Source organism: Hemitrygon akajei, chromosome 20, assembly GCF_048418815.1.
Source record: "Hemitrygon akajei chromosome 20, sHemAka1.3, whole genome shotgun sequence".
NCBI classification, from domain to species: Eukaryota; Metazoa; Chordata; class Chondrichthyes; order Myliobatiformes; family Dasyatidae; genus Hemitrygon; species Hemitrygon akajei.
This window is the reverse complement of record NC_133143.1, coordinates 53,698,352-53,723,773: the sequence shown is the minus strand read 5'-3', so window position 1 is coordinate 53,723,773 and position 25,422 is coordinate 53,698,352. Positions and strand designations below refer to the sequence as shown.

The following is a 25,422-nucleotide window of genomic DNA, read 5'->3' as shown; positions in this document are numbered from 1 at the left end:
AGATGCTCCAGTTTCCTTTCGCGTCACGAAGACGTGAGCCAATTGAGTACTTCAGCTGGAAACAGGCCGTTCACCCCATTTAGTTCATGCCCACCGAGAAGTTTGCAGCTGGATCGATTAACTTGCCACTGTAAACTGCTAGAGTGTGGTAGAATGGGTGGGGGGGGAATTGATGGGGAAAATAAAATGGGTTTGAGTACGATTAGTAAAAGTCGAAGACGTGAGACTGTATGTGCTGCAATCTGGAGCAAAAGCCAAACAATGAAGATGCAGCAATTTAGACAGCATCTGTGGAGGCAAAAGGATGGTCTGTGTTTGAGTTCGAGACACTGCATCAGTTCTTCTGCCTCGCAAGTTGCAGCCTGACCGTCTGAGTTCCTCTAGCAGTTTTTAAAAATATAAAGCTGGGTAGTTTGGTGGGTGAAAGTCCTGTTTCCATGCTGCATTTCTTTATGATCATGAAAGGTTGGGTTTTGAATGTTGAGAGGGAGCTGACAGGAGTTGGTGGCAGGGTAGCCACCTCACGTCCAGTTTTAATGGAGGTAAGATGCTCGGGTGACCAGTTGTAGGAAGCTGGCACTTGAGATGCATTTGGAAGTTTGAGAGTTGCCCAGTAGTGAACTCTCATGTGAGAGTCTTTGACCGACACACAGTAGTTGCCTCTGAAATTGCCAGCATTTCTTGAGGAAAATCATCAGTCAACAGTTGTCATGGTGATGGGGAAGCATTTGAAGAAAGCAGGTGGTGAATTTTGATAAGGATTATGAAGTGGGTGTGATGCTGAAATTCATACAAGTTGTACTTTTAGGTCAGGGGAGAAAGTGATTGGGTCAAAGGAAACCCTGAAAGATTTCTGTGTTTTGCAAATTTTAAAAAAATAGAAAATGATGCACCAATTGCATCACTGCATTAGAAGAGAATAGCACCCCAATCCACTGAGGGGCTAAAATTACTGTAAGCAAAGTAACATCAGTAAATAAAAGAACCCCAGCACCAGAAGCTCCCATCCCAGGTAAAAGTTGGCATTTGCAAAGTTTTTGCCTAACTGTTGGAGAAAGTTTAAACTAATAAGGACAACTTAATGATATATCTAGGACATTTGAGTGACGGGAAATAGAGAATAGGGATAATGGCCAGCTACTCAAATTGTGAATAGTGGCATCTGATTAATAATCTATGTTGCAGATTTGTCAAATATTTAAGGATGACTTGATGAAATAAAAATCTGTATCCCAGTTGACTATTGACTTTAATTTTTTTTAAAAAAGATACTGAAGTTGAATCCTTGTCAAAATCATTCAAAAAAATCCAGGAAGTATTTTTAAAATTCACAAATCCAAGCACTAACACATGGGCAGAGGGATGTTCACACTTAAAATTGAATTATTAAATACAAGCTGTTAACATTACTCCTGTTAGTTGTTTTGCCCAATCGGTTTCAGTGGTGCCATTGTGCTTTGGCATGGACTTGCAAACACATTTTTTGCCCAAAGAGCTGGTAGGTCTGAATTGCCTTCATGCACTATATGAGAGTTGACTTGGGAAGCATAAGCTACAGAGGAAGATGCTGCCGTCAGCTCAAGTTATTTTCCTTAATGGACATCAAGGCTTCCTTAAAGAAGCTGAATGAAGTGCTGGCATCCAGAGAGAGGGGATCAGCTTTATTAAATAAGAAAATTGACAAAACAGGGAAATTGAATTAACACATACAAAAGCTGGATGAACTCAGCAGGTCGGGCAGCATCCGTTGAAAATGAGCAAGGGTCACGGATGCTGCCCGACCTGCTGAGTTCATCCAGCTTGTTTGTACTTGTTGATTTGACCACAGCACCTGCAGTGTACTTTGTGTTTAGGGAAATTGATTTAATGGAAGACAAATTTGAGATCATCAACTTTGGTTTAGGAAATGAATAGTACTAGCACTTTCTGAATGGTGATTAACTGGAAGTGCATAAAATTGGAAGCGACTTTGAGGAGAAAGCTGATGTATATAAACTTTTAAAATATAATTGGCAGTTATGGGGGCGGAGAAACAACCAAATTGGTTAACAAATACAAGCACACACAAAAGGTTGGGGGATCTCTGCAGGTCAGGCAAGGACTGGAAAAAGATTAAGAAGGTTGGGGTCAGGGAAGGAGTACAAGCTTGAAGGTGATAGGGGCAGCCAGGTGATAGACATACTGGTTGTTTGTCATTAGGTGTAGTTTTTCATTGATTCCATTGTGTTTCTTTCAGTTTACTTCGAATGTCTGTAAGAAAATGTATCTCGGTAGTATACCATGACATATACATACTTTGAAGCTTCATATTCAGATAAAATGTCAATGATAGTTGCTTTAATTTTTAAAATTAAGCCTGATAAATATGTTTAAAAACTAGATATAAAAAGGGAGTTGGAGGAAAGATTGGCATTTTAGTCACAGATAGTGTGGGGGCTTGTTTAATGGTGGAATGTATTTTTTTTCCTATGCATATTTGCTTTTGGTATTACTAGATTGTCAGACATTGAAATATTGAATTTAGACCAAGACATTTTATTTGGGTTGAATTATTGGGAGCAAAGTAGCAATCAAATCCATTTCGTTATTGGGAGGGACAGAGTTGTGAAGTAATAGCCAAAGGAATGTAGTGTACACAACTTAAAGCAAAAATTACTTTGGCTGTATTTTGAGTGCTTTATTATTAATGGCTTTTTTTCAGTGTGCAGCAGGCTGGAGTTGAAAGTCACTTTAAGGAAATTGCCAGCAAAGTCCAGGATACTAATCTCAAGTCAGAGCTTAAACCAGTACCTATTTTGAATGATGTTATGAGTATGGAAGATCTGAAAACTGGTTTAAATGCAGAGAAAAGTACAAGGTAAAATAAATGCTATTCACCTTTTTCCAGGCCTACATGTTCTTGGAAAACAAAGTTTTTAGATGATTGAATGCAACCTGAATTACTTACCATATGATTGTGTGAATTTGTTACTGATTTGGGCTTATTTAAGTAAGTTTTAATCACTTCCTTGCTAATAAATTTTACTGTTTATTTTCATTTTTGGCTTCAGATGCCAAACTCTAATTTGAATGTGAATTGAATTAATCATTTTTATTCCTCTAATGCTTACAAGTAAGTCCCATTTATTAACTTTCTTGGAGTCTGAGTTAACAGTTAAACTACAACCAGTGTGCAGAATGCCCAGAAGTGTAAAATAATGAAATTATATGAAAATATATGTTTCATATATAACTGTGCACAACTTCAGGATTGAAGGATATCCATTTGGAACAGAGATGCAGAGAAATTAATTTAGTTGGAGGGTGGCAATTCTGTGGAATTTGTTGCCACGAGCGGCTGTGGAGGCCCAAGTGATTGGGTATATTTAAGGCAGAGATAGGTCCTTGATTAGCCAGGGTATCAAAGGGTATGGGGAGAAGGCAGGGGAACGGGGATGACTGGAAGAATTAGATCAGCTCATGACTGAATGGCAGGCCAATTTCTGCTCCTATATCTTATTGTCTTAAAATGTCAGTCAATTGTGCCTATAAACAGCAAGATAGAGAGAAAATAAACTCTTTGAAATGTGACTGATTTTTCTCAGGGACAGAGATGTATAATAGTTATTTCCAGTAGATGTAAATTGCTATATTAAGAAGGAATTTACATCCATCAGAAATAACAATTGTTATATATTAAGCATTTAGCTACGGCATTAATTTATCTATTAAACATTTACATTATTGTAAAAAATCATTCTTTATTATGAACCAGAAAACTTGTATTAGCTGAACTATGGAATTTCCTTTCAGTAGGAGACACTGGTAGTGGCCAAAAATGCCCAATATTCACAATAACTTTGAGTGGAAAGGTGTCATTCAACACATTGATCAACTCGGGGTTTAATTTTTTTGATGTAAAACGTGAGTTGATGATGAGGAAAGGATAGCAGAGTGATTTAAAATAATGGAAGTTCTTAATCTGATTCATTAATGAAACTGGTATTGGAAATGGTTGATTAGTGTTACATGTACCCAGATACAGTGGAAGAACCTACTGTATACTGTTCATACAGATCCAAGCATTAAACAGTGCATTGAGGTTGAACAAGACGAAACAATAACAATGCAAAATGAAATGTCACAACTACAGAGAAAGTGCGGTGCGGGTAAACAATTAAGTGCAAGATCATAATAAGGTTGATTGTGAGGTCGACAGTCCCATCTTTTTGTACTAGGGAACCATTAAATGGTCTCCTTGCAGCAGCATAGAAGCTGTTCTTAAAACAGGTACGTGCTTTTGGGCTTTTCTTTAAATTCTTCTGCCTGTTGGGAGAAGAGAAAATATTTGAGATGGGTGGGGTCTTTCATGATGCTGACTGCTTCACTGAGGCAGTGAGAAGTACAGAGAGAGATGTATTGATAAAGTCCATAGAGGGGAGGCTGGTTTCTGAGATGTGCTGAGCTGTGTCCACAGTTCTCTTCAGTTCCTTGCAGTCACATACAGAAAAGTTGCCAAACTGCAGCACACACTGCAAATATGTATTACAGTCAGCCCTCCTTATCCGCAAATTCCGCATGCGCGAATTCAACCAATCGCGAAAACCCGGAAGTGCTCTTCCAGCACTTGTTGTTCGAGCATGTACAGACTTTTTTCCTTGTAATTATTCCCTAAACAATGCAGTATAACAACTATTTACATAGCATTTACATTGTATTAGGTATTATAAGTAATCTAGAGATGATTTAAAGTATATGGGAGGATGTGCGTGGGTTATCATGGATTGGGATCGAAAAAAATTGGAAGTTCTCTCACTAAGTAAGTCGGAACAGGTACAGTAGGTATTATTTAGCGTCAGTTTGTCAAACATTTGTCTTAGTATGCAGTATATATTTTACCCTTCTATGCATATAAAACACTTTAAGGAAGTATTTTTCAGTGCCAGGCTCGGGAATGGAAGTTCTCGGGACGCGGGACAGACTGCTCCCGAGTGCGTACTCCACCATGCCAGGTTGATGTGGTGGATCAAAACCCCAAAGCCCAATAATTAAACCACTGTGTTGCTTAGTAATAATTGTAGCTTTCGTCGGGGCAGAGCCGTTCTCACTTTATCCTTTACAATTGTTCCGATCGTTGACCGACGTAGCCTAACGCTTTTCCAATGACCGATGGCGTTTCACCTCTTTCCGATGGCTTTATTATTTCCACTTTATTTTCAGTTGTGTTCTTGATTATTTTCGCGAAGAGTAACACTGCAGATTCAGAGTTCTGCCGCCGGCCGGGTCCTAATGTCCACCGCACTGAGACAGGTTAAATAAGGTCTGGGGTTCCACTGGGTCCTAAGGTCCACTGCATTGAGACAGGTTGAATAAGGGACTTGAGCATCCGCGAATTTTGGTATCCGCGAGAGGTCCCGGAAATGATCCCCCGTGGATAAGGAGGGTCGACTGTAATTGGGTATTTGTATTGCTCATACGTAATCCTAACTGTTTTTTTTCCAAAACCCAGGTGTGATGTATCTGAAAAAACTGAACAAGAGATCAAGGTTAAGCAGAAAACAGTGCAAACTTATGAAAGCAACCAACTGTTGGATTCTGGGTCACAAGAATGCAAGAGGGACCAATTAGCAGAATTTTCAGAGAGAAATAACTTGTGTAATTTGGAAGGTCCTGAAGGGCATACAAAAAGAGCCAGACTATCCCAACGTGAAAGGTGGGTTCTCTTGTTCAAGTTCTGTGACTGCAGAATTAATTTCCCTTTCTGTTTGAAGATTTGGTATGCTTTCCAAAACCACTTTGAAGTGATCCCAGGCTGAGTTTGCTTTTATTCTCCGATCAGAATATAAAATACAAAGAGGCAGATGTGCTAACTGGAAGTCCTTCATTCCATCCAATGTGTGTTCTGCTCAACGGGTTCAGAGAGTGGAAACGTGGCACTTCAAAGTAACAAGCAAGGGATCAAGTCAGCATTGCATTCTGATTGCTGTCATGGTCTCCTTACACTACCCACTGGCGGAAGCTGGGTGTGCATTTGCTAATTCCTTCTCCAGTGAGTGTTCACAACATACTGTGTTGGAAGAGTACCTGTGCATTAGAGACACTATTTTTGAACCTCGGACGGACTTAAGGCATATAAAGTCCATTAGAATCTCATTCTCTGATATTTAGTCTGCTGAGTAAGATTTAATATTACTACCTCTGTATTTTTTTTCCTCTAGATTATTCAGGTTGTCCTTTTTGCTTGGTTGTAGAAACTTGGGTTTATTGGCTCATGCTACTTTTGCTTTGCGTCGGGTCTGTTGATTTGAAAACCATCATTTTAAATGAAATGGTCATACTTTAGTGGGGAAAATCCTGCGCTATTTAATGAATTATACACTTGGGGACCACACTATTAGTTACAGCCCTGGAACCCGGTTTGGTCTTCTGCTGCTGTAGCCCATCCATCTTGAGGTTTGACGCGTTGTGCATCGGTGATGCTCTTCTGCACGCCACTGTTGTAACGCATGGTTATTTGAGTTACTGTTACCTTCCCATCGGCTTGAACCAGCTTGGTCATTCTCCTTTTAGCTCTTTACTAACAAAACGTTTTCCCCCACAGATCTGCTGCCCATTGGATGTTTTTTTTCTCTCTCTCGCACCATTCTCTAAACTCTAGAGACTGTTGTGCATGAAAATCCCAGGAGATCCACAGTTTCTAAGATTCTTTAACCGCCCCCACCCCCCTGATCTGGCACCAACAATCATTCATGGTCAAAGCCATTTGCGTCACATTGCTTCCCCATTCCAAACAGCAACTGAAGCTCTTGACCGTGTCCGCATGCTTTTATGCATTGAGTTTCTGTTATGTGATTAGCTGATTAAGACCTAGTGGTATGAGTATATAATTTGTGTATTGAGTTTGAATCAAGAACCTGAATCACAACTGCAAGCCAGACAGAAATAAAGAGTGTTGTTGTTGCATGGTTTTGATATATTGTAATGTTTTGCTGGCCTTTGTGTTAACAGTGATCATCAAGACGACCTCGATCAGACCCAGGCAACACTGCCTGGGGATGAAGGCAGAGCCAGAACTTTGGAAAGTAAAGAGTTGGACTGTTCAACCGAAGGGAAAAGAAACTACCTAAAAAGTGAAGGACTTGTCAGTATAAGTCAGGAAGCTCTTCTTAAAGAACCTGGCTCATCAGAACAGCGAGATAACGTCTTCAACAATGGATCGCATATGAGCTGCAGTCAGGAAGGAAATGATGAGTATGTTGCAACTTGCATTTTACTTCAGCATTTGCCAGGGTGCAAATCAGAAAACTGAGTTAAACTTTTTGAATAGCACAGTGTGGAATTCATTGAATATCCTCTTGTATGGTAGAACATATAGTTACATCTTGAACACTATCTTGAGGATAATTTTTTAAAAGTTTAATTTCCATATGAAAATAAATCGGCAACGAGGCTGTTTGTGCAGCTAGGAGAGGAAGAGGAAATTGTCACTTTATTCTTTCATCATGTTCACAGTTGATCTTAAACCTCACCTATTTTTTTTCTTCGATTTGCTGTGCAGTGGAATGGTTCCTGACATCCACTTACTTTCCCACATGGATGATGTATTTAATTCCTTGAAATACTTTTTAGTTACAGTGAAACCCTGTTACAGTGTTCACTTGAGTAAAAGTAAGTGATCTGTCCTTACTTGCTACCCAACCAACTCCAGCTTGCATTCTTGTGGTGTTTGTTCAAAGTAAATTTATTATCAGAGTACATATGTCACCATATACAACCCTGAGATTCATTTTCTTATGGGCATTCACAGTAAATAAGGCCTTTGACAAGGTGCCACCCATGAGGCTGCTTACCAAGTTAAGAGCCCAGGACAGTTACTAACATGCTTTTAGAGCACTGGCTAATTGGTAGGAAGCAGTGAATGGGAATAAAAGGATCCTTGAGTAGTGGTGTTCCACAGGGGTTGGTGTTGCAACCGTTTCTTTTTATGCTGTATATCCATGATTTAGATGATGAAATAGATGGCTTTGTTGTCAAGTTTGCAGATGATATGAAGATTGGTGGAGGGCAAGTAGTGTTGAGGAAACAGGAAGGCTGCAGAAGGACTTAGACAGATTAGGAGAATGGGCAAGAAAGTTGCAAGTGAATTGCAATGATGGAAAATGCGTGGTCATGCACTTTGATAGCAGAAATAAATGTGCAGACTATTTTCTAAATGGCTTGAAAATCCAAAAATCAGAAATGCAAAGGGACTTGGGCTGTTCACACAAGGACTCCCAAAGGTTAACTTGCAGGTTGAATCAGTGATGAGGAAGGCAAGTGCAAAGATAGCATTCATTTCAAGAGGTTCAGAATTCAAGAGCAGGGATGCAATACTGAGGCTTTCTGGTAAGGCCTCGCCTTGAGTATTGTGAACAGCTTTGAACTCCTCATCTAAGGAAAGGTGTGCTGGCATTGGAGAGCGTTCAGAGAAGGTGCACAAGGATGATTTTGGGAATGAGTGAGTTATTGTGTAAGGAACTTTGATGGCTCTGGGACTGTACTCACTGGAATTTAGATGGATGGTGGGGGGGGGGGGTGAATCTCATTGAAACCTTTTCAATATTGAAAGGCCCAGACAGAGTAGATGTGGAAAGGATGTTTCCCATGGTGAGGGAGTCTAGGACAAGAGGGCTCAGCCTCAGGTTTGATAATCTGTCCATTTAAAACAGAGCTGTGGAGAAATTTCTTTAGCCGGGGGTGGTGAATCGGTGGAATTTGTTGCCATGTGCAGCTGTGGAGGCCAGGTCATTGGGTATATTTAAGGCAGAGGTTGATAGGTTCTTGATTGGACATGGCATCAAAGGTTATGGGGAGAAGGCCAGGAACTGGGGTTGAGGAGGAGATAGAAAAAAGAATCAGCTATGTTTGAATGGCGGAGCAGACTTGATGGGCCAAGTAGTCTAATTCTGCCAAGTAGTCTAAATCAGTGGATTTGGGGAGGAGGGATCAAGAAAATGATATAGCTGATTAATGTATCTTTCAGCTGTATACTTAAAATGGCACTGAATATGGAAGAATTTTTTTTTGATCTTGTAGAGATGAAGACCTTTACCGTGATGAAGATGAAATAGAGAAAGATAAATCTCAGAAGCTACTTGATGAAAACCAGTTTGCAGGTAATCTGTTTTCTTGCTGCCAACTGCCTTCCCCCACATTTTTTAAATATTTGATGCAGACTTTTTTGTTCCAATTAATTGAGCAAGAATTAAAAGTCATCACTCAGAATTTTTGTAGGTAAGCTCAGTATAAAGTACAAAGGTTGCTAAGGAAGAAAAGTATGATAACTTCACTGGACACAGAAGCACCCACACAAATAGTTGAATTTTAGTGTTTCTATTGATGTGGAAACTCTTCCATGGTATGAAAAGTGCAGTAAGGTAGCAATGTGCCTGCCAATAATTCATGCCAGTTTGGGGTGCAGCTTACTCTGTTGGATGTTCATGAGCGAGGCTGGAGTTTGCAATCACGTCATCAGCTTGTCCTGGGGTTGATAGTGAAGATCGAAGCTGGAAGTCAAAACCCAGGGTCTGTGAGTCTGAAGTTCAATGGAGAAGTTGGAGGCTCATTGTCTGTGAGTTCACTGCATGTCCAGAGGACTGTGTGGGTGGAAGGGAGGAAAGGGGCTTGTTTAGCTGTTTTGTTGTTTGTTGCATTCTGCTTTGTCCTGTTCTGTGTTCTTCTGCCGAGCATAGTGGGTATACTGTGTTGGCGCCAGAATGTCTGGTGCACTTCTAGGCTGATTCTAGCACAGTCTTAGGGTTGTGCTGCTCATTAATACAGATGATACATTTCCCTGTATGTTTTCATTGTACATGTGATAAATAAATGAACCTGAATCTGAAAGTTAATTTCTTTCATTTTGGATCATACAAATATGTATGCTGAAAGTACCTTCACAGTGCTGCTGGATTGGGTTTACGATGATTTAGACTGGAAAGAAAGAACAGTGATTTCCAGTTCAGGACTGTGGTTTAATGTGGTTGGAAGTAAAGAAGCTGCTATTGGAAAAAGCCGGTCAAGCTTCTTCAATGCATTTTGTAGATAATTCGCACGGCAGTCAACGGAGAAGTATGTCAGTGTATACTGTGATGGAATATTCTCCAATCCGCTGAATGAGTTGAACTCCCAACACAAGCAATCCCTTGATTTCCATCACAGCCTTGATTTCTGTAGATGGTTGAAAACTTTTTGGAATTCTTAATGTTTTTGATAGGTCACTCGGTCTCTTGCTGTGATAACCACTGCAGATGTCTAGTTAAGTTCCTGGTCAGTAATGATTGATAATGGTGAATCTAAAATTCCAAGGATTAGTAGTTGGCAATAATGATTGACTGACATGTGCCATTTATGTTACTGGCCACTTGTCAAACTATTTTCAAGTCCAATCTGTGTCATTTAGGTTTGGACTTGTGTGGTATTTTAAGGAATTGCAAACCAAACTGAGCGTTGTAATCAGTATGCCCAGTTCTGTCAGCAGTGCTGAAGAAGCTAATTGGTTCAGCTGAAGGGTACTGTGGAGATTTCATGGTAGTAAGTTGGATCGTTATGCTGTGGGTGGATGGTTTCCACCAGTTTGTGCTGAGGCATTCTGGTCACCAAGTAGGAGACTAGCTTGAGGAGCTTCTACAGTGCTCTCCCCGAGGAGCAAGGATTGTCCATCATTGTCTCTGCTACGTACAGCTCTGCTTAACGGGAGCTAACTGCTTATTTCACCTTGTCTGTAATTTTACCACGGTGCCTTCATGCCATGACAGTCTAATGTTGCCCTGATGGCAAGGGCAGACATTTATGCCACTACATCCCTGGACTTGGGCTCTTTTGTGTATGTTTGCACTAAACTGTAACAAGCATCTGAATTAACTGTTTCTTGTGGAGTCCAGCGGAATATGTTAGGCAAACCATTGGTGACTAAGTGAAGCTTGCACTCAGTGGCTACTTCATTAGGTACAGGAGGTACGTTTGTGGTCTAATTGACTTTGACCGCGGAATGATTGTTGGTACCAGATTGTTCACGCTGCTGTAGCCTATCCGCTTCAAGATTTGACATGTGTGTTCAGAGATGCTCTTCTGCACAACACTGTTGTAACACGTGGTTATTTGAGTTACTGTCAGCGGGAATCAATCTGCATTTCTCCTCTGACCTCTTCCATTAACAAGGCATCTTCACCCACAGAACTGCTGCTCACTGGATGTCTTGTGTATCGTGCCATTCTTTGTAAACACCAGAGACTGTTGTATGCGAAAATCCTAGGAGGTCAGCAGTTTCTGAGATACTGAAGATACAATTATTCCGCGGTCAAAGTCACTTGGATCACATTCTTCCCCATTCTGATGTTTGGTCTGAACAACAACAGAGTCTCTAGACCATGTCTGCATACTTTTATACATTGACAATAGACAATAGGTGCAGAAGTAGACCATTCGGCCCTTCAAGCCTGCACCGCCATTTTGAGATCATGGCTGATCATCTACTATCAATACCCGGTTCCTGCCTTGTCCCCATATCCTTTGATTCCCCTATCCATAAGATACCTATCTAGCTCCTTCTTGAAAGCATCCAGAGAATTGGCCTCCATTACCTTCCGAGGCAGTGCATTCCAGACCCCCACAACTCTCTGGGAGAAGAAGTTTTTCCTTAACTCTGTCCTAAATGACCTACCCCTTATTCTCAAACCATGCCCTCTGGTACTGGACTCTCCCAGCATCTGGAACATATTTCCTGCCTCTATCTTGTCCAATCCCTTAATAATCTTACATGTTTCAATCAGATCCCCTCTCAATCTCCTTAATTCCAGCGTGTACAAGCCCAGTCTCTCTAACCTCTCTGCGTAAGACAGTCCTGACATCCCAGGAATTAACCTTGTGAATCTACGCTGTACTTCCTCTACAGCCAGGATGTCCTTCCTTAACCCTGGAGACCAAAACTGTACACAATACTCCAGGTGTGGTCTCACCAGGGCTCTGTACAAATGCAAGAGGATTTCCTTGCTCTTGTACTCAATTCCCTTTGTAATAAAGGCCAACATTCCATTAGCCTTCTTCACTGCCTGCTGCACTTGCTCATTCACCTTCAGTGACTGATGAACAAGGACTCCGAGATCTCTTTGTATTTCTCCATTACGTAACTTTACACGGTTCAGATAATAATCTGCCTTCCTGAGACGCATTTATGAGCAGGTGTACCTAATAAAGTGCCACTAAGTGTACGTCCTTTCTTTGTGTGGGCAGGGCTTGTCTGGGCTAACTTATGAATATACCTGTTTTGTAACTGTCCTGGAATTTGGCTAGAAGTTTATCTCGTTCAAGAGCTCAGTGTTGGGTTGTTGCTTGGTTTCTTCTGTATCCAAAGCTGCTACTTTGTATCATGTTGGATGAATCAAATCAGTTTCTCTGACAGGGGAAGGGAGACTTGAAAAGGCATCATTATTTCTGTGCACTGGGAGAGATTTTGATGTTGGTAATTGTGTTTGGTGTGTCTTCGTGGACAGGATAATGCGTTATTTTTCAGTTTTGTGGTAGTATCTTTGGAATAAAAAGAATCACTTTGGTTGAAGGAAGCAGCCAAGAATGAGGACGTTTGTTAGAGCCTGAAGGCTTTACTGTGTCCAGTGCAGTCCCTGGATGTACTTTGGTTTAGATTGAAATTTATGACAATGGGACGCTGAGCATTTGATTTAGCTAATGTTTTCGTTCTGCCTGGATATTCTGCCTAATATGTTAGATTTTTCTATGAGAACATACCTCCTAAAATAACCCTTTCAATTACAGAAGATGGGTATTTTAATGAAATTATTGCACAGTAACTTTTTAATGTTTTCCAAAAAAAGAAAATTTGTTGATATTTAGTCCTCTTGTGTATTTGGGATTTCACAAAGTGTTTAACATATAAACACGTACAAACAGAAGTTGTATTTGCATTGTAATAATGTCCTCAAAATCTTGTTTAAGGGGTGAACGGTGGAGAGCTTACTGAAAAGGATTCTGTGTTTTTTACTCACCTCTTGTTGAATGTTTGAGATTCAATTCAAGGTAACAGCAAAAAGATGCCAGGCGAGTCTCTGCCTGCTTGATTCTGAGGATTCGTCATGGATATGTGTTATAACTGAGCCGGCTGGTGGTGCAGTGACATCAGCGCCGGACTCCGGAGTGAAGGTTCCCGAGTTCGAATCCAGTTTGGGCTGCTCTGGGTTGAGTGTCGAGCTCGCATCTTGGCCTCATTTTTAAAAAAACTCTGCGCTGTGGGTGGAGAGGGGTGGGGGACCACTCACAAAATCTTTCCTCCAAGACGACCACTTGAAAAGTGGTCGCCAAGGCTCTGGCAGAGTATGGCACATTATAACAGTGGTTCACTTTTTTTTGGGTTACTGTCCCCTTGGCTTCAGATGACCCCCAGCACCCGCTCTCCCTTTCCAGCCATTACATAAAAGCTATAAAGAATTTCGATTTACAATACATGCCGAAAGAAAATGGGAACTGTGAATTCCAAGCAGTGACAAATTATTGCAAAAGTTCCTCAAATCTTTAAAGCTATAAATAAAATTATTTTTGTATTTAATTACGGTAAAGCCAATTTTCATTAACAATTTTAGAGCATACATTAATTACAACTAATACAACCATTCATTACTTCATAGCCTTTTCACCTTTCAATGGCATGGATGGGCTTGATGCGGTGTTACCAGCTTCTCAACATCAGGATGAATGTCACTCAGGAGGAGTCTCAGATCCCTATGTTCAGTAATTTACATTTGAGCAACTGCACTGAAACTGTGCTCCACTAAGTATGACATTGGAAAGACAATATAAGAACATCTTAGACCATAAGATATTGGAGCAGAAGTAGGCCATTCAGCCCATAGAGTCTGCTGTGCCATTCAATCATGGACTGATCCAATTCTTCCAGTCATCCCCACTCCCCTGCCTTCTCCCCTACCCTATGATACCCTGGCTAATCAAGAACCTATCTATCTCTGCCTTAAATACACCCAATGACTTGTCCTCCACAGCTGCTCGAGGCAACAAATTCCACAGATTACCACCTTCTGACTAAAGTAATTTTTCTGTGTCTCTGTTCTAAATGGACATCCTTCAATCTTGAAGTTGTGCCCTCTTGTCCTAGACTCCCCTACCATGGGAAATAACTTTGCCATATCTAATCTGTACTGGCCTTTTAAGATTCGGAATGTTTCTAAGAGATCCCCCACCATTCTGCTGTACTCCAGGGAATACAGCCCAAAAGATGCTAGATGTTTCTCATACGGTAACCCTTTCATTCCTGGAATCATTCTCGTGAATCTTCTCTGAACCCTCTCCAATGTCAGTATATCCTTTCTAAAATAAGGAGCCCAGAACTGCACACAATACTGCAAGTGTGGTCTCACGAGTGCCTTGTAGAGCCTCAACATCACATACAGTAATTTGATTCAGTGCAGGATAGTGTACAGAGATTTCTTTCTGTAAACAAAAATCTTGATAATGATTTTTTTTTAAACTTCAGCTAAAGTTGTTTTGTAGTAAGATCAGTTCTTCCTCCATTCTTCCTGTAAATTCCTAATTAGAAGTGTTCAGGAACAGATTTATTACCCAATCTGGAATTTGGATCGAGAGAAGATCCTGAAATCTCTCTGACATGCCTTAATGCAGCTCACCCAGGTGCGCCCAGTATACTTGGATCTGGTATTCTTTCTTTCTCTTCCAACTCCGAGGCTCATTAATTGGAAAAGGTCGTGATGACCAGCGATGCACTCAAATAAAGTTAACTTGGATGGAAATTTGGAGACGGCTGATTTGCCATTGATAAGATTCGGATCGTTGCTGTTGCAATTAAAGATTGATTTCATTAAACTTTGCAAATTATCTGACAAATGAGCAATGCTAAGTTTAATATTCTTCAGCTGATTAGCTGAATTAGCATTTGAGTCTTCAGATAATTTTATAACTGTTTCAAAAGGTGCACAAAAGTGTCTCAGGCGGTTTCCTTTTGAGGGCCACTGGAATTCTGTATAACAGCAAGCACATTCTCAACACAAAGTGAGTGGGGGAGAGAATCATGATGTATGCCAGTGATATTAAACCTGATTTTGATTCTGAAGTACAGTGGATTCTGGTTATTTGGACTATCAATTGGTTAATCAGGGCAGCCACCTTTTTGGGACAACTCTTAAGGGACAAAAACTAATCAAGTAAATAGCCAGAATTCCATTTGTTTATTTGGAACACTCTACTACTTAACTGGGACAGGAGGCTGTTGGCGAACAGTTTCTAACTAGTGACAGTTGCGTGCATTCGTGGTGGTTAGATACTACGCCATGCTTAGAGCAAATGGTTTTAAGATGATGCCAGTTGACTGTGTTCAAAAAGCAGTGATTTTTTTTTTGTCAGTGATAATTGGTGAGAAATAAGCATTAAGAAAATTTTAGAACTCTCTTTCTCACTGGTTTCAAGCATTCAGGCTTGGAGATGCCAGAAAAGTCCAAAAGTGAAAATAGAATGATTTTTCTACTTCAAAAATTTAGGAATTATGATGAATTTGGAGGTATCGACAATGATCTTGAATAAATTTGAAGGATACAAGCATCGAAAGTTTTGTATGAAGCTAGTCTGTTATCTGCACATTGGTGGTCGTTGGTTGCTTGGTGCTGGTATTTCAGATGCTCCAGACTGTACTGTCCACACTTTTTAAAATTATTTGGTCTGCTTCTGCCATTTTCATTATGGGTTAACAACCACAGTAAATTACCTGTGGCTTAAATCCAATCTCAGCAAAGTGATCAATAAAGGGGAAAGTTATGACATAGTCATAGCTCAGTCCAAACCAGACTCTGCCTGAAGGTACATGAAGTGGGGTTAAGATATCTCCGTTGGGCCAAGGGCTAGAGAAATGTGGATTAGACCATTTGAAAAGGAAGATTCTGAACTTTAACCTATTGAACACCATATCCTAATTCACAGGAATTGTGTGATTAGTGTATGGGAATTGCACTAGCTAACACCGTACTAAATCACATGATTTCTTCAGTCCAAATTTCTCATTATGCCAAATACAGAAGTGTCCTATTGCTTTTCAACAACTGTGACACTAGTAAAGAGACATGGCATCCAAGAGACCTTGTTTTGTGGATCCAGAATTAGCTTGCCTGCAGAAGGCAAAGGGTGGTTGTAGATGGTTCATATTCTGCATGGAGGACAGTGACTGGTGGTGCTCTGCAGGGATCTGTTCTGGGACCCCTCCTCTTTGTGATTTTTTTTTTACATATGTAAATGATCTGGATGAGGAAGTAGAAGGGTGGGTTAGTAAGTTTGCTGATGACACCTTCTGAGGTTACAGTGAGACATCTATAGGATGCAGAACTGGGCTGAGAAGTGGCAGATGGAGTTCAACCCAGTTAAGTGTGATGTGGTTTATTTTGGTAGGTCAAGTTTAAAGACAGAATATAGTATTACTGGTAAGACTCTTGGTAGTGTGGAGGATCAGAGAGATCTTGGGGTTCGTGTTCTTAGGACACTCCAAGCTGCTGCACAGGTTGATGGTGTTACAAAGGCTGATGGTGCTGGCAATGATCGATTGTGGGATTGAGTTTGAGACGTGAGGTAGTGTATACAAGACCTTGGTCAGACCCTACTTGGAGTACTGTGTTCAGTTCTGGTCACCTCACTACAGGAAGGATGTGGATACTTTAGAAAGGGTGCAGAGGAGATTTAAAAGGTTGTTACTTGGATTGGAGAGCATGCCTTATGACAATAGTTGAGTGAACTTGGCCTTTTCTCCTTGGAGAAATGGAGGATGACAAGTGACCTGATGGAGGTGTATAAGATGATGCAAGGCATTGATCATGTGGATAGCCAGAGACTTTTTTCCAGGGCTGAAATGGCTAACATTAGGGGGCATAGTTTTAAGGTGCTTGGAAGTAGGTACAGAGGGGATGTCAGGGGTAAGTTTTTCCACACAGAGAGCGTGGCGGGTGCAGTGGAAGGCACTGTGGTGACGGTGGTGGAAGTGGATACAATAGGATCTTTTTAGAGACTCTTAGATGGGTGCACGGAGCTTAAAAAAATAGGCTATGAGGTAGGGTAATTCTAGGCAGCTTCTATTGGAGTATAAAAGTTGCATTGTTTGCTGTGTAACCAAAACTGTGTAGTCAGCTTTGAACTTCCTATTTGCTATGCATGCATCCAATTTAGTAGGAGAATGAAATCTTAAGAATGTAGAAGACAATGGTGTGTTAATGAGAGGTAGCTAAGAGATGTAGATTAGAACATGATTAAGTCAATGGGTAGAAACAATAGTGGCGGATGTACTTGTGATACGCAACTGTAGACCGATTGGATATGCTAATGCAACTAAACCAGGAGATTGCTATAAAAAATGCTATGTACAAGGATCGGTGGGCAGTCAGCGACTAGCTCAATGACTGTCTCAGCTTTGATTTGCGAATTAAAGTTTAACCCTTCTTGAAGAATCTTCTGCGTCTCCTGGTCGTTTGTGGGGCACGAGAAACCACGACAAAATTAGCGACCGCGGCAGGACCGGAAAGAGACCCGCGGAAAGGAAACGGCAGATTGGGGACGCTTCCCAGTCCTCTAGGGACCCCCACAAGGCTAACAGAATTAAGGGTGCACCCAAACAAAAGGTAAGCACATTTTGCGACAATTTGGACTAAGAATTCTGTTGGTTTTGGGGAGGTCTTGGAGTCTCAGAAGTGTGGAACCACTGCCAAAGGGTCTCTCCGGTCCAAAGAATCTGGTAGAATTGGGGGTTAACAGGAGGCTCAGAGGATTGATCAAGAACACTGCAGTGAGGGTAAGTACAAATAAGCTAATAAGAAGTTAAGTGAAGAAAAATTCCACGTGGTGTTGGTAAGTCCCTGTGGATACCGCTTCGTATGAAACGAAGGTCTGAACGGGCAGGGAAAGGAAAATAGAGAAAATCCTCGTAGATACCGCCTTAAGAAATAAGGGTCTGAATAGACGAGGTGCAAAGAGAAAGTTCTGTGGTTACCGCTCTGAATAGAGGCCTGTACGGGCAGGACAGAATAGGAAACAAGGACAGTCCAATATATAGTTTAAAGCGCTGGTAGATAGACGATAGACTAGGCATAGAATTAGAGTAAATAATATTATCCTGTAAACAAACTGTGAATCTCTGAAATACCTTAAAAAGAGAGAACAACATGACAGGTAAAGGAACGGCAGTAGAGATTCTGAGCAAAAAAATCCCGGTAAATAAATATATCACAAAAACTTCAGAAAAATGGGAAAAAAGAACCAAAAACCTGGTCACAAAATGGCCAAGAGAAGGAACATTTGATGTAAGCTTGTGCAAAGAAATGGAGGCACTAATTAAAAATTACAAACCAAAAGATAAATCTAAGAAAAGAGGGCAAAAAAGAGAATGAGAAATGGAAGTGCTAAAACTCTTCAGAACGGAGGGAGAAAGGCTGAGGAGGACAGGTAGAATATTGATTACAAGTGAGGAAGACACTAAGGTGCTGGAGAAACAGCCTGTTAGAGAGAGGGAGGTACAGTGAGAAGCTGGCTTCAGCTCCGTACCCGGATGTGAAAGAAACAGTAAAGCCCCCTCCCTATAATGAGGAAGGAACCCCTAAGCAGTGCCCCCTGCTGACGGGAACAGTAAACATGCAGGGAGAAGTACAAGTTTGGGATAATGAGGAGGAAAAAAGACAATACGAGAAGGAAAAAGTGGCGATATGGAAAGAGATACAAGCAGAAAGGATAAAGGTGGAACAGGCAAAGAGAAATGAAAGAAGAGATTGAACGGATGAAATACTTGAGAGAGGAAAAGGAGTATGAGGAGTATCGGTTATACCATAGAAATAAACAGACTAGAAAAGAAAGTGGCTCATCAGGGCAGGAAGGGATGAGGCATTCAAGAGGAAGTGGAAAAAAGATAGGAGATGAGAGTCTTGGAGAAACACAAGAGAGAAGGGAATCAAGCACGAGTAAGGATCATGAGGAGTCCCTGCCACAGGTGTACAGACACGGACAGGAAGAAAGAGAAGGTGACTCATAGGAGGAACAAGAGTTAAGTGGAGAGAGAGAGGATGCGAGAATTTGTGGGGAAGAGGTAGGAGGCAGAAGCTTAGAAGAGCAGAAGGAGGCGGTAGGGAAGCGACTTGCGGAAGTAGAGAGAGAGCTAGATAAGTTACTGAGAGGGGATTGCCAGAGGAGATGCGAAAAATACTCCAGGGGCCAACCAAGTATTGAATCAGGACAGAAAGGAAGGACTCCACAGGGAGACCGAGGGAAGAAGAGGACCCCGGAGAGATCTGTGTGGGAGTCAGAAAAGACATACCCTGAGACAGATGGGGAGTCAGGCGAGGAGGAGAGCCAGGGCAGGTGGGAAGAAGGAGGAAGAATGATGCCGTTGTTAGTTAAAGGATCAGGACAAGTGCAGTATATCCCTTGGGGATCCCAGGACCTAGAAGGGCTGAAAAACACTCTGCCCAATTACATGAAGGAGCAGGGAAATGGATTAGAGCCTTTGAAGAAGAAACGGCGGGACGATTATTGGCTATGGGAGATTTGAAGGCACTATTGATAAGGTTGATGGGAACCTCCAGATTTAACGAACTAATGGAAATGGCTGGCATAGTAAACTCGAACGACCCGAGAACTGATGGAGATGGGTTTGACAGAGTGAGGCAGAGGGTATGGCAGGCCCTCAGGAAGCTTTATCCACCCAAAGTGGACCCCAAAGCCTTAAAGGGGGATCCACTGGGAGACACTGAAAACCCAGCAGTCTACGTAGAAAACCAGTTGAAAAGGTGGAGACTGGAGACTGAGCAAGAGATGGAAAATAGCTTATTTATCACTACACTGTTCCGACATAGCATTTTGGATGCAATGCCTCCGCAAGTAAAATCCAAACTGGAGGAAGTGGTTGGGCTGACGTCAATGACCCCACAAGAATTTAGAGACCATGTAGTCCATGCGGTTGAGAAATACCAGAAAGACAAATGAAGGTTGGCTGAGCAGCAGGAAGAGGTGCGAAGAAAGTTAATACAAATGCAGCTCGAAGAACTCAAAAAGTAGGAAAAAGAGAAAAGCAAAAAGATGCTGCCAGCAACCACCGGTCCGAGTACAGCCATCGAACTGGATGAAGCACTGCTATATGGAGGAACCGATCATACTGTAAGACAAGGGCCGGAAAACCCCATGCCAATAATCAACGTCTTTGGAGGAGCATTCCCACAAATGCCCTATCAGGAACAGACTAAATTCAAACAGCCCAGACAGGACTGGAAGTCCCAAGGAGGGGGACAGAGGAGCTATGGGCAGAGGGGACCAGTGAGGAAATGGGGAAAGAGAGGTAGAGAGATTGTGCTGGAGATGTAATCAGCCAGGTCACATGAGAAGAGATTGTCCGTTTACACCATGGCCTGTCACACACCAGCAGGAACCGATAAGAAGGGAACTAAAGCTTAGCCAAGGACCAGCCCCCACAGGCCCAAGCGGACCTGTGAACCCCTATGCGAGGTATTAGGGGTGCCCCGAGAACTCGAGTGGGAAGGGACGTTACCCAATGATAACAAGGGAGGCAGACGAGGAACCCATTGTTCAGGTAATGTTAGAAGGGCAACTGACACCAATGATGATAGATACTGGAGCCACGTACACTTGTGTACAGCCACAGTATGCCCTTCACCTTCCCATGTCAGGAAAGTTTATTAAGACGGTAGGGTTCTCGGGGAAAACACAGTTGACACAGTGCACGGCTCCAGTGCAGTTGAGAATGGGAAATAAAGTAATTGTTTTGCCAGTGCTAGTATTTAAAGGAACTCCGATTAATTTGTTAGGCAGAGATGCCTTATTGAAACTGGAATTAAAATTAGAATGCACCAGAAATGGGCTGAGTGTGGAAAGAGCAGGGGCTCAATTGATAGTGCGAGAAGACAAGAAGGCTAATGTCTTTTGGATAGGAGACATCGCAGATCAGATTCAGGAAACCTGGGAAAAATGGAAAAAGGGCGTGCAGGCTATATTACCCAGGGCTGTAATACCCAAATCTGAGCTACATTGTACAATGATTTTTGACGAGACTCAGAACAGGGAGTTAGAGGAGAGATGGCACCTGGAGGCATGTACCCAACAGCACCTGGAAGGGGAGGCTGTGATAATTGGAAAGCAAGGGGCAGCTTTACAAGTTAAGTGGAACACCTTTTTAGAAAAATGGTACAGGATACCGGAGGCTGCGCCCCACATAACGTTGTTGGTAAACAAGGGATATCAGTCTAAAGACTTAGGACCCTTAGTTAAGAGTGTTGAAACCGTAACATTGTGGAGGAAAATCACTCCAGAGGTGTGGATATCAGAAGACGGCAATTGCATTAAAATAATGGTAAGTGTAGATATGGTAGGGGACAGTGAGAGAGATCGAAATAACTCCCCAACCACACATGCCATTGCTGGGAAAGGAAAGAGGCCAGCAGAAAGATAGAAGGTTAGATGAGTTGCCATCTATTCTCTGGTCACAGCATGACACGGATGTAGGGAAAATAAAAACAGCTAGTCCGGTGGAAATAAGGCTGAAAAGGGGAGCAATTCCACCCAGGAGACCACAATACCCTCTACGACCAGAAGCAGAAGAGGGAATAGCATCGACAGTGCAGGGGTTGCTTGAAATAGGAGTGCTTAAAAGAACAAACAGTTCATGCAATACCCCATTGCTGCCGGTCTCAAAAGCAGATATACCTAAGTGGAGATTGGTGCATGATTTGCGAGCGGTAAATGATGTGGTAGAGGACTGGCCAGCGGTAGTCCCCAACCCACACACGCTTTTGACTAATGTTCCACCAGAAGCAAGTTACTTTTCAGTGATTGATTTGTGTTCGGCTTTCTTCAGCATTCCTCTGGCTGACCAGTGTCAGTATCTGTTTGCATTTACTTACAGAGGTGCTCAGTATACCTATACCAGAATGCCGCAAGGGTTTAAACATTCACCACATGTTTTTAATCAGGTGTTGAAGGCAGATCTGGAGGGCATACCATTGGAAAGTACATTGTTACAGTATGTGGATGACCTGTTGATTTGCTCCCACAGTAAGGAACAGTGTGAGCAGGACACTATAACTCTGTTAGAGAAGCTGGTGCACAGAGGACATAAAGTATCCAAAAAGAAACTGCAATTTTGCACGCAGCAAGTGGAATACTTAGGCAGGGTAATATCCAAGGGAGTGAAGGCGATAGCACCAGATCAGATTGAGGCAATAACTAAGGCTCCAAAACCCCAGACTGTAGGGCAGATGATGACGTTTTTGGGAATGGCAGGGTACAGCTCAGATTGGATAGGTGAATATGCTGAGATTGTGACACCTTTGAGAAAGATAATGAAAGAAGCAGGACATACAAATTTGAAGAACGGCTTACAGTGGAATGGAGAGGCGGAGATAGCTTTCAATACTATTAAGCAGGAATTGCAGTCAGCACCAGTATTAGCTTTGCCTGACTTATGAGAAGGTTTTTCATTTGTTTGTATCCAACCGACAGGAGGGTTATGTCACAGCGGTTCTAACACAAGAGACAGGCACAGGAAAAGCAAAGCAGCCGATAGCATACTACAGTACGAGACTAGATGAGGTGGCTCGGGTATCCACCCTGTTATCAGGGATTGGCGGCGCTGTACTATGCATATGAAAAGGCATCATCTGTAACCCTGGGCTATCCTGTGACTCTGTACACACACCACAAAGTAGCAGAATTGCTGGAAAGAGGGAAATTTGTGCTGACGCCAGCCAGGATAGCAGCGTATCAGATGCTATTGACATTTCCTGACATAACTATACAGAGATGCACTACCAGTAATATAGCTGATTTTGTCCCTTTGGGCTATGAAGGAGAACCCCATAATTGTGTAGGGAAGACAATGGCATTTGCCAAATTGAGAGCAGATTTACGGTCAGAACCACTAGAGGATGCAGATAAAAAGGTTCTGTACATAAATGGCTCTTGTTATAGGGATTATGATGGAAATCATGCAGGGTTCTCAGTAGTGCAGCAGGATCAGTCGAGCTATAAGATTATTAGGATGGAGTCCTGTCCCCAACCGTGTTCCGCCCAACTAGCGGAAATCAAAGCCCTGACAGCTGCGTGTGAAATGATGGAAGGTGAGAAAGTAGACATCTATACTGATTCGGCATATGCTCATGGAGTATGCCATTTGTTCGGGGCAGTGTGGAAGCAGAGAGGTTTTTTTAAAAAAAAAAGTAGTGGAGATCCCATACACCATTGTCAGCGAATTCTAGACTTAATAAAAGCCATGGTGAAACCTAAAGCATTGGCTATAGTAAAATGCCAGGCACATAAAAAGGGAAATGATGTAATAACAAATGGAAATCAAGCTGCGGACGAGGCAGCCAGAAAAGCGTCTGGATGTACATCAGCTGTCATTGCCCCCCAGGTTAAGCCTAACTCCAGAACCTGTGGTAGAGGACCTAATTGAAATACAAGGTAAGGCTTGTGGAGCATGGAAGACGGTTTGTTGGTAGCGCCCACCCCTCTACTGACGATTCTGATTTCAGAAGTGCATGGTATTGACCATTGTGCAAGGGGGGAAGTGATAAAGAAAATAAAGGATGGTTTTTGGTCACCTTATTTACAGGTGTGGTGAACTACATATACCTGTCTGGACACGCCCCCTGATGACTGCTCCTGTGGCTCCTCCCACAGACCCCTGTATAAAGGTGATGGAGGTCTGAGCCCGGCCTCTCAGTCTCCAGGATGTAGTATGGTGGTCACTCACTGCTCGTTCCTTCTTCCAGTCAATAAAAGCCGATACCTCGCTTTTACGTCTCAGAGTGAGTTATTGATGGTGCATCAATTTTATTGACTGGAAGTTTTAAAACATGGAAAGCGTTTTACGTCCGGAAAGATTGGATTTGGACTCCCAAGACCCTGAAGCAGCTCTTGCCTTTGAACTCTGGCTTGCATGCTTCCACTCATACTTGGAGGAGGTTCGTGCAACTGAACCCGCTGTTATGCATCGAATTCTCCTCTCGAGGGTCACCCCAAAAGTTTATTCACTTATCAGGGACCTGTCGACCTACGAAGGGGCACTGGACGCCCTCAAAAGACAGTACCTGCGGCCGGTGAACACCGTCTACGCAAGACATCGCTTAGCTACGCAACGACAGCGGCCTGGAGAATCGAGCGCCCAGTTTCTCCGAGCCCTACAGACACTCGTCCGAACTTGTGATTGCAAAACACTCACGGCGGAACAGCATGCGGAGCTGCTAGTACGAGACGCCTTTGTGACAGGAATGAGGTCAGTGTACGTACGGCAACGGCTGCTGGAAAATGCCGATCTTACCTTACGCTCAGCGATCGAGACGGCCGACACGCTGGAGGCTGCTCTGCACAACGCTGACGCTGTCCAGCCGTGCGATTCCCCACCGGTTCCGTGGACACCTCAGACCTTGCCGCTGCCGGTTCCCGCGAGCGAATTCGCCAACGCCGCTGCCAGTCACGATTCCACGAACTCCCCGAACCCGACCACGGCGGCGGCCAGGCGAAAGCCTGAGCTGTGTTATTTCTGCGGGCTCGAAAGGCACCCCCGAAAACGCTGCCTGGCCCGAGAAGCGACCTTCTCCAGCTGCGGGAAGAAGGGCCATTTCGCCAAGGTCTGTAAGTCTAAACTACGAGCGGGGTCGGGCAGCGCGGCGTGTGAGACATGGGGGCCACCATCTTGCATGCCCGGATGTGGGCGGCCATCTTTGTCGGCGTCAATATGCCCCGCCCCCCACCCGTGTGAGACATGGGGGCCACCATCTTGCATGCCCAGATATGGGCGGCCATCTTTGTCGGCGTCAGCATGCCCCACCCCCGACCTGCCGTTGTTTACCGGGCACCAAGCCGGCTCAACTCTGGCCTCCGTAACCCTCGACCAAAGCGCCCCACACCAGCTTGCAAGGTCAATGATGGACATCCTGGTGGAGGGGTACAGGACTAGCTGCCTGTTTGACACGGGCAGCACTGAGAGTTTTATTGAGCCGGACACAGTACAATGCTGTGGACTCGTGACATGACCGGTAAGCCAGAGGGTCACCATGGCTTCTGGGTCGCATTCCACAGATATCCGGGTGGGTTGTGTAGCGACATTGGTGGTGCAGGGCACAGAATATCGGAACTTTGCGCTACTGGTCATGCCTCAACTGTGCGCACCTGTGCTATTGGGGCTGGACTTCCAGAGCCATCTCGAAAGTGTGACTATGGCATATGACGGGCCCCTCCCACCACTCACTGTCAGGAATCCTCAGTTTGGTGGGACTTCACCATATACCCCGTTACCGCACACACATACACACCGAACCGCACCATGCTGACAGCTGCGCTACTGACACTATTTGCAACCTCTCCACCCTCAAGATCCCTCCCCCATCGCTGTTCACC

General features: G+C 43.0%; 1 protein-coding gene across 4 annotated transcripts in view; it reads left to right on the top strand.

Annotated features, from left to right (window-relative positions):
- Positions 1–25,422, top strand: part of LOC140713797 (ubiquitin thioesterase otulin-like) — a 57,898-nt gene that overhangs the window by 10,533 nt on the left and 21,943 nt on the right. For all 4 annotated transcript variants that reach the window (XM_073024332.1, XM_073024333.1, XM_073024330.1 and 1 more), the window contains exons 3-6: positions 2,702–2,857; positions 5,489–5,692; positions 6,988–7,230; positions 9,055–9,134. In XM_073024332.1, the coding sequence (XP_072880433.1) occupies positions 2,702–2,857; positions 5,489–5,692; positions 6,988–7,230; positions 9,055–9,134 (683 nt within the window). The remainder of the gene's footprint in view (positions 1–2,701; positions 2,858–5,488; positions 5,693–6,987; positions 7,231–9,054; positions 9,135–25,422) is intronic.